Consider the following 10,670-nt stretch of genomic DNA (forward strand, 5'->3'; position numbering starts at 1 on the left):
TCCCAACCCCTTAAGACCATATTCCATGTTTTATTTCCCCATCCCCTGGGGACCATACTCCTATGTTTTATTTCCCCATCCCCTGGAGACCATATTCCATCTTTAACTTCCCCATCCCCTGGGACCATACTTATCCATGTTTTATTTCCCCATCCCCTGGGGACCATACTCCATGTTTTATTTCCCCATCCCCTGGGGACCATACTCCATGTTTTATTTCCCCATCCCCTGGGGACCATACTCCATGTTTTACTTCCCCATCCCCTGGGGGCCATACTCCATATTTTATTTTTCCATTTCTCGTGTACCATTTCCATGTCAATGAGGCGTGTTATCTGACCTATAATAGGTGATACAAGACGTAACAGCCTATATATAGTCAGGTCAGAGACAAAGGAAATGTAGAGTGCACATCTCAACGTAATATTTCTCATTAATAGCAGTTAATTACAGTAACGAAACAACCAAGCTGAGCCTCTTAACTTGTCAACATTTACGACAGAGAAACAAGGTCCTGTAATAAATTGATCAATCATATAGGATAGCCGAAAAAAATACCCTTTCTGTGGACGTAACCTGATAGTTGTTAAGTTACGATTCCCAATTAGAGATTACAATGACGCCACCAAACTTTATCACATCCTGAAATCTGGGCGCTATTTCAGGACGCTTTCAAAAATTCTGGCCAAAAAATCAATGTGTATTTGAGCCAACACGAGGATTTGAGGCTTGAGGGCTTCACCATTAATCCATCGTGATGTCTATTAATGCTGGCAACGTCAACCAGATAAATATCACTTACAAAACACTACATACCTTGTTGAGATTTTTTTAAACAGTTTGACCTAATTTGATTATATACATTTTAAATAGATGCCATGTTGTGACCCATCATTTTTACAAACTTAATTGGTTTAAACTGAGCCGATAATGTATCAATGTTGTAATTATTATTGAAGATGGCAGCCATATTGTCATGTCAAACAGATTACATCATGATACCTAAATTGTTGCGTAATTATCATTACATACAGACAAACTTATCTTCTATCTATTCTAGGAAATTACAGATTCCTCAAATAGGACAAATATGTAGCGGGATTGGACTGGGTCGATCATTGGTGACCATGCAGGTAGCTCAGCGGTGTCCTTGAATGTTCATTACAACTCTTAACACACTGTTACCACCTTCTGTTTCTGTTTTAAAGCAAAATGATGATGTCCTTGGTCAGTCTGATGGCACTTATAATCATTGTTTATTTACCGTAAATATTGAGGGTTTCATTTCCATTGTGAGAACTATATACAGCTGATAACTAAATTGACATTAAAATGATGATTAATAAACTGTCACGTGTTAAAATCATTAATATCAGACGCTCAAATTTCAATAAAGTCTTTTTTTTTCAATTATTGAAATAAATCGATAGCTAGAATTGTAGTGGACTATAATTTATTGATACAACATTTATCTTTGTTCTCATCAACGTCGACTTCACACCTTAGAGAAGTTTATGTAAACAGGACAGGTAATACAACACCTGTAACGAGTATTTACTCAGGTACATCTGTTTATTCCCAGGTGAAATGGAAACATTTGTATCCAAAGTAAACAATCAATTTTCATTGGTCACCTGCCCTGCCCCTGTTACCGGAAAATTTTAACAATAATGTGAAAAGACCCAGGAACAGGGTGGAGAGATAAAGATACGAAAATACCTACAGAATAAATCTATACATAGAAACAAACTGAAAACTTAAATTATTGTAAAATAAAACTATAAACTACATCAAAAGGTTCAAGATGGATTTCACCTAGCTTTTCTTGTGTTTCTTTGTACCTGAAGATGGCCAAGAGGTCGTAAATTTGTGAAAGAGATATTTATACTGTTTGAAGTTTATATATATTCTCCCTCTAGAGGACTAGTATTTGAAAACTATAAACAGCTAGCCGTTAACTACCTACAGCCAAACATTGTAGGAATTTTTAATCTCCAAGTCATAAATTCTATATTCTGGCAATTCTAGGAAAGTGTTTATCCATTAGCTGCATTAACATCCATTACCCATGTGTATATATATACATTAGTTCTGTCAAAACTAAAAAAAAAAACCAGCATTATATAATCTATACAGGGATTGTTATGTACATTACATTACAGAAGAAATAATCTTAGGAATTAAGCTCAGAATTGATCTTAAGTCTTTTTTTTTTAGATATAATGTTTAGTAAATTGCTGTTTGTTTGAAAGAGGAATAGGAGAAGACTTATTCAACAAATGTGTTCAGAAAAAAAGTTAAAATATTACAGAATAAAAAAAGTAAAGAATATCAAAGACACAACTGAAAACATAACCATTATTGAAATTGGCGAGTTAAAGAGGATTTATTGGAAAACTTTGTCTCTGACAAACGATTTATCATTTACCCTGTCATTACCACTTGACACATAATTATCTTTTCTTCAATTGTAAAAATATTTCCAGACCAAACCATCCATATGTCACGATGAAGGGACAATGCTTCCTCCGTAATAAATGGCGGTACCACAAACCATCCCTATCATGACCATCAATGATTTTAAAAATTCGGAAACTAATCTGTGTTATCAATTCCTACAAGACCCTGAGCAAGTGCGGCGCCATACAGACGAAATGCAAAAAGGGCAATAACTCCAATAATAACACAAAGGAACACTTATAACATTTCAATTATATTTGAAATAATTTGATAATGTTCATAGCTGAATTGTTTGGTGGTGAAGAAATATGTTGATAATCAAACACATTTTATGGACATCCCAATGTACCCAATCTGTCCAATATACTGACACATTCTGTCCTTGACAATTAAAGATTCGGGTCAAACTGTTTCTGTGCTTCTATAGAAAAGAGCCACTATAACTGATATAGAGGATGGGAATCTGACAATAGTGTTATGACATATATTTTCTTCCTGCACTAACACCCATCCCTATCCCCAACAAATAAATGAGAGAGTAGTGACCAAGCTCAATAGCCAGTTTTGGCTGTAGGTTGGTGACTTTCCTTTGGATTCTCTGGCTACCATCTATTTCCTGGACCTGGTACATCCTTACATGATCCAGACTGTTCATAGAATGTTAAGCAAAATTATTCCTTAAACCCCAACAAATAACAATGTAAAATATTACATTTTATTTGAATGTGTCAGTGTTTTAACTGTAAAGGGCACATGTGGACTTATTACCAGGCATGGGTGATCATCAGTAATATAGATACGGTAAGAAAATGGACAAACCCGATCACTGATGGAGCAGCATCCAAAGATCAACTCAAAACAATAGTCTAGTATAACTTTCTCTCAGAATAAAACTTCAATAAATTCTAATGTATATAGGAACCACTGGGTACACCTGTAACATTGTCTTGATAACAATTTACTTGTAACTTGCCACATGGTAACAAATGTTTGATAACAATTGTAACAATTACCATTGCCACATGGTAACAACATGTCGTAACAATTCCTTGATAACAATTAACCATAGTAAACAATTTGACATTGGTAACAATTTGACATGGTAACAATTTGCCATGGTAACAATTTGACATGGTAACAATTTGCCATATGGTAACAATTTGCCATGGTAACAATTTGCCATGGTAACAATTTGCCTTGATAACAATTTGCCATGGTGACAATTTGACATGGTGACAATTTGACATGGTGACAATTTGACATGGTGACAATTTGACATGGTGACAATTTGACATGGTGACAATTTGACATGGTGACAATTTGACATGGTGACAATTTGACATGGTGACAATTTGACATGGTGACAATTTGCCATGGTGACAATTTTGACATTTGACATGTGTAACATTTTGACAATGGTAACAATTAGCCATGGTAACAATTTGCCTGATAACAATTTGCCATTGCCATGGTAACATTTGAAACAATTTGCCTTGATAAAAAGTTGCCATGGTAACAATTTGCCTTGATTGCTGGTAACAATTTGCCATGGTAACAATTTGCCTTGGTAACAATTAGCCATGGTAACAATTTGCCTTGATAACAATTTGCCATGATAACAATTTGTCATGGTAACAATTTACCTTTATAACAATTTGCCATGGTAACAATTTGCCATGGATAACAATTTGCCATGGTTTACCATGATGTGGACTTCACGTAATTTTGTACAATTTTCAGCATGACAAAGACTTGAAGAAATGTGATGACGACGATTCTAGATGTCTGGCAATTTAAATAGCTGTCACAAATGACATGGTAACAATTTGCCTTAATAACAATTGACATGGTAACAATTTTGCCATGGTAACAAATTTGCCTTGATAACAATTTGCCATGATAACAATTTGCCATGGTAACAATTTGCCTTGGTAACAATTAGCCATGGTAACAATTTGCCTTGATAACAATTTGCCATGATAACAATTTGTCATGGTAACAATTTACCTTTATAACAATTTGCCATGGTAACAATTTGCCATGATAACAATTTGCCATGGTTTACCATGATGTGGACTTCACGTAATTTTGTACAATTTTCAGCTGACAAAGACTTAAAGAAATGTGATGCGACGATTCTAGATGTCTGGCAATTTAAATAGCTGTCACAAATGACATATTCAAAGCCAAATTTAAGGCAGGAAAAACAGATAGGAGGGAAAAAACACATCGAAACATTTACACTATTAAACAGGACATGCCAGATAACACATCCTGGAGGTATTGTCAGTCTGTAAAAATAATCCTGCTCAGACCAAGATATCAAGGATGTCAACATTGTTCATATGTGTCATAGTGCCCATGAGACATTGTCAAAATACAGAAATACACACAAAGAAAATGAAAAAGAGGAATCATTATGAACAGATTGATATTCACAAGGGTTTAGCCAGGTGTTGTTTACATCATTTTAAATCATCGCGTCATAAGAGTAAAGTGAAACACCAACCGCTTCACCATTTTCAAAAGAGCCAGAAGCCCTGGTAGTATCTGTATGGACCTAAAACCTTTTACTTGTAAGTAAAGTGTTCATTAAACATTCCAAAACCTTTTTACCCCATTTACGTATGCTTATATATATATTTCTTCCATTTTGATTAAAACATTCACTGTATATACATATTTATTACATTTTTGCAGTGAAATTTAAGATTTTACGGTGAACATAAAAGCGATATACTTCACTCCAGTGAAAATATCAATCATATTAAATACGGCGTAGTAATCGCAAGGGCAAACAATTTTGGTGGAACTAGTGGTGGTGTTCCGAAATGGAAGCAAAAAAGCAAATGTAATAAATAGAATATTCTTTGTTTCTCGATGAATACCAGTAATATTTCATCTCATGAGGTGGAAACTTTGATATTTTTTACGAGTGCGACCACCTCATTCGATATACGGAAAGTTAAATAGAGGCTAAAGAAGATGAATATCACTTTATTTACAATCCTTATATCACTTTATTAACAGGTCCTGTCAAAACACTCAATATAACTATAATAATAAAACAATGGCCTTGTCACTAAAACATAACTTTGAAAAGAACCAATGTTAGCTCATGTTTTCTGCGGTATGTTCAACTAGAATATGTTATACTTGTTGGTAATTACAGTAATTCCCTGCTTAAACCGTGATATGTAACAGATAGGTCTATTACACCTAACATATTGATGGATATTTACAGTAATTCCCTGCTGAAACCGTGATATGTAACAGATAGGTCTATTAAACCTAACATATTGATGGATATTTACCGTAATTCTCTGCTGTAACTGTGATATGTAACAGATAGGTCTATTAAAACCTAATGTATTGATGGATATTTACCATAATTCTCTGCTGTTACTGTGATATGTAACAGATAGGTCTATTACACCTAACATATTGATGGATATTTACAGTAATTCCCTGCTGAAACCGTGATATGTAACAGATAGGTCTATTAAACCTAACATATTGATGGATATTTACCGTAATTCTCTGCTGTAACTGTGATATGTAACAGATAGGTCTATTAAACCTAACATATTGATGGATATTTACCGTAATTCTCTGCTGTAACTGTGATATGTAACAGATAGGTCTATTAAAACCTAGTGTATTGATGGATATTTACGGTAATTCTCTGCTGTAACTGTGATATGTAACAGATAGGTCTATTAAAACCTAACTTACTGACACCAGAATTTCCAATAACAGTTGACGAAGCCCTTAATTATCTCTCCTACAGCTGTGACGGTCCAACATGAACAAATCAATGCTTAACTTGACAAATCACATGACATTCTTCTCATTTCAAAATTTGAAATTAGAAAGCCTAGACCAAATTAACTTTGTAGACACATTGAAAAATTGACGTTTGAAATAGCTAGCTTCATCAGGGAATTTTACATACTGTACACAAGGTTCAGTAGAATTAAACCTAGCTATTCATGCGTTGTGCTTCATCCCCAGCATTGTGTTTGGGGAGACTGCTGTACTATATTTGGTTTGGTCGTGTTGTGTCTCCCTGTGTTTGTGAGACTATTGCCTATATTATAGTGCAATCTCACTGAATCATACTACCATACAAACTGAGCTGAACACCCCAGCAAATCCCGGCAAACTCCAGCACACCCCAGCAAAGCCCGCCAAATTTCAGCACACCCCAGCAAACCCCAGTATACCCCAGCACACCCCAACACACTCCTGCACACCCCAGCACACCCCAGCACACTCAAGCACACCATGGCAAACCCTGGCAAACTCCAGCACACCCCAACACACCCCAGCACATCCCAGCACACCCCAGCACATCCTGGCAAACCCCAGCAAAGTAAAGCAAACCTCGGCAAACCCCAGCAAACTCCAACACACCCCAGCACACCCCAGCACACCCATGCACACCCTGGCAAACCCAAGCACATCCCAGCACACCCCAGCACACCCCAGCACACTTCGGCACACCCCGCACACCACAGCACACCCAAGCACACCACAGCACACCCTGGCAAACTCCAGCACACCCCCGCACACCACAGCACACCCTGGCAAACCCTGGCAAACTCCGGCACACCCCAGCACACCCCAGCACACCCCAGCACACCCCAGCACACCCAGGTCATTGACCGACACAGGAACAGACACTTCCAATTTTATAAACTATTTCACTTAGACATTCATCAGGTTAGAAAGATTAAAAAATTATAAATTTACACTATGAATGTTGTCTCAGCCCGGGGACATAACCAAAAGCCTGCTCACAGAGGCTTACATTGAGTTCAAGGTCCAACATGACGAAGTGTCAAAGGAGAACTTTCTTTAAAATAGTCCTCAAGCTTAGCTGATTTTTATGGACACACCATGGGGAAGCAGATACAATATACTTCTTGCAGTGCCGAAATTCAATACAGCAACATCTCCCAAACGTTCGTCACTACCAACCACCACAGTTATTGTGTAACACATTTCTCATGGCCCATTGAATCTGTCAATTAGGAAGAAGAGCCACCATGTTTCTGTGTTTGAGAGCATTTTACTGTAAAATCAATCTTATTTAGTGTTAATTAGCCTGTGAACAATGTAATTACTGTCACTACATTCAAACTTAAATGTGGAATTACGTTCCTCATGGACAGCAAAACAGGTAAAGATGAACAAACATGGCCAATCCATCCTTAACAAAGCGTTATCACCCTACAATGGTGGTGCTTTTTCTAACAAAGTTATCTCCCTTTTGTAATTTTCTTTATCTTTAAAAGACCTTAAAATAAAACTATGAAAAAATACCAGAACTTGGTGCCTTTGTGACCTAGCTTCTTGAAATTCCAAAAATATTTAAAACCCACATTGCAATATGCTACATATCCGAGGCTAATAACCATAGATCCATCAGTTATACAAGTAAATCTGTGAAAATCAACTATAGTCAAATAAAAAAAAAAACTGATAAATAAGCATACAGTAATAATTATTGTACTATATATGGCTCCAACATCACAGAATGTCAGCTCCTTATTACTGCAAGAGGCTACGGTGGTCAAATGGTTAAAATGACCCAACATATTACCACAGGCCCTCCACCTCTGGGTCGAGAATTTGAATCCCATTTGGTATAGTTGCAAAGGTACTGATCGCTAGTCTGTGTTTTTTCACAGAGTACTCCGGATTACCTCCTCCAGAAACCTGGCATATTCTTAAATGACCTTGGCTGTTAATAACTATTTTTCTTGATATTGTTATCTAACATGGTAGCAGTTATCTCCCTTGAATGGATTTATTTCCCTTGATCAAACATTAGCATTATGATGTTGATACTGTATTCCTTTATATTTATCTGTTACCATAGTAACATCTGCTAGATAGATTTAGTTTCCTTGAATGGATGTATTCCCCTTGATCTCCCTATATTTTACACTCAAATGTTCCCTTGATACAAATATCTCATTTGTTTCTTTGCAATGCTATCATAAAAGATCTCAAATGATATAGTATTTATGGAAACATTCACAAAACTATGCCTATGTAAGGCAGTAAGTGTTAAAGTTTTGGTTTATATTAATACCTTCTGTTTGCCACTTTGTCCTCCTTTTGTCCAATGTAATTCCAATGATTAAGTATAAATCTGTCCAACCTCGGAGACCAGGTACTGTCCAGTAGACACACTAAACAAACTTATCATAGAAAATCTTCATTATACCCCTCGATTCAGCTCGCAGTACATGAATAAAGATCTTATAGGACCATAATTCTCTAACACAAAATAGTGGTACCGCCTTAGCGATTCCGACTCACATCAGCGACTCTATCAATACATTAGCTACTGATTGGGCCAGTTAGCCTCAGGGCCTAAAAAGTCGCCGGCACGCGTCAGTTCGGCCGTTCAATAGTAATACCACTTGAGCCCTATCAATTTATAGGAATTTCTGTAACGGTCAACAACAGTATCCTCTGATATAGCCAGTAAAGTAAATGTTGGTATCCGCCGTGTTGTCTGGGTCAGGTTTGTAAAGTACAATTTAACACAGGCTAGTACTGATGTGTTCTAGGAAACACTAGGGGAGGTGTGTACCCTGTTAAGGGCCACTTCTGTCCCTTTGTAAACCTTTGGGTAGAAGATAACCTCAATATCTTAACTTATGTGCCTATCTTTGAAATGGTAAGGCAGAGAAAGTATGGCCCAGATTGGTCACCTTCCAGATTGGTCACCTTCTGTTTCCATAGTTATTTAGAGGAAACCAAAGGCTTTAGGATTTGATCTGTATTCTCCTGAGAGAGCTACACCATTTTCTGTAAAATGAATAGCTTTTCGTCCTGCTTTACATTAAGTATAAACAGATTGGGATGTCTGGTTTGCTCTAGTAAATCTGCCAATATAATGTGACAGGAAGGATGTATTGCTTCAGTGAGATAGCACTATAATTGGACAAGAGTAGCCCAAACGCATCGCGTACATCAAAGAAGGCAATACTGACTATTAACGGGACATTGAACTTCATCATCCAGACAATTAACTTTGGATTTCTGAAATAAGTAAGTTCGCAAAGTTTCAGATGATTAGGATTCTCAAAATTCAAAATCATCTGAACAACATAACCTTCGTATTATAAACAAATAATGAAGGTGGCCTTACCTTTCCTAGTATCCTAGGGTAAATCAGCCTCGGCAACTGTCACCAGGGTAACGTCTGCTCTACCATACAAACACGGTAATATTGACAATCAGTCATCAACAACACTTAGACAGAAATGTGCAGTGAATGTCTCGATAATCGTACACTCCAGTGTGGAAAACTCCAAGGATATTACCCATATCAATATCTCTCTATCCCCTTTTTATTTGTATTTGAATCATTTCCATCATACACAAATCTCAGAGCTTATGAAACTGAGAACTATCCAGCGTTGAGATTGAGGCTCCGTATTATTGACTTTGTCCCGTACACATTTTCCTATGTAACAGTTGGTACACTAATAATTTTGTAAGATTAAATCGCCATGATAGGAGAAGTTTACTAAGCAAACAGCCACACTTTCACCTAAACCCATCAGGTTTTCTATAGCACTGAATATCATAAAGCTAACGTTTGATCTGGAAATTCATTTTTAAAAAATAAGACCTAAAAGTCACCTAATGACATAATTTTGTATTGACTAATACTGGTAGATTTGTACGACAGCTGGACAATACCAACACTTCACCAGTAAAGGACTTCACATGAAAAAATCATGACATCAGCTTAATACAAAATCTTCATAATTTAATGAGACAAAGATCCTAATAAAGAAATAATCTATAAATAGGTGGTCACTTTAGCCAGTTGATCTCTTTAAACATTTGGTCACTACAAACAGGTGGTCACTATAAACAGGTGGCCACTATAGACAGGTGGTCAATATATACAGGTGGTCAATATACAGGTAGTCACTGTAGACATGAGGTTTGTTTGTTTGTTTGTTTGTTTGTTTGTTTGTTTGATTTATTAACGTCCTATTAACAGCTATGGTCATGTAAGGACGGCCTCCCATGTATGCGGTGTGTTGCGTGTATGTTGTGCGAGGTGAGTGTACTGGGAGACTGCGGTATGTTCGTGTTGTGTCTTCTTGTATAGTGGAACTGTTGCCCTTTTTATAGTGCTATATCACTGAAGCATGCCGCCGAAGACACCAAGC

The 10,670-nt window shown here is 36.7% G+C and overlaps 2 protein-coding genes across 2 annotated transcripts in view; one reads left to right on the forward strand and one right to left on the reverse strand.

Moving 5' to 3' along the window:
- LOC138317611 (kin of IRRE-like protein 1) overlaps positions 1-9,828 on the reverse strand; it is a 224,807-nt gene extending 214,979 nt beyond the window's left edge. The window contains exon 1 of the mRNA XM_069259394.1: positions 9,632-9,828. The gene's annotated coding sequence lies outside the window, so the exon portion shown is untranslated. The remainder of the gene's footprint in view (positions 1-9,631) is intronic.
- LOC138319482 (uncharacterized) lies at positions 6,748-7,324 on the forward strand. The gene is made up of 2 exons (XM_069262637.1): positions 6,748-7,119; positions 7,235-7,324. Exons 1-2 carry the CDS (start codon positions 6,748-6,750, stop codon positions 7,322-7,324), a joined length of 462 nt encoding a protein of 153 aa, XP_069118738.1.
- Positions 9,829-10,670: the final 842 nt, after the last annotated feature.

Source organism: Argopecten irradians, chromosome 3 (assembly GCF_041381155.1).
Source record: "Argopecten irradians isolate NY chromosome 3, Ai_NY, whole genome shotgun sequence".
Lineage (NCBI taxonomy): Eukaryota > Metazoa > Mollusca > Bivalvia > Pectinida > Pectinidae > Argopecten > Argopecten irradians.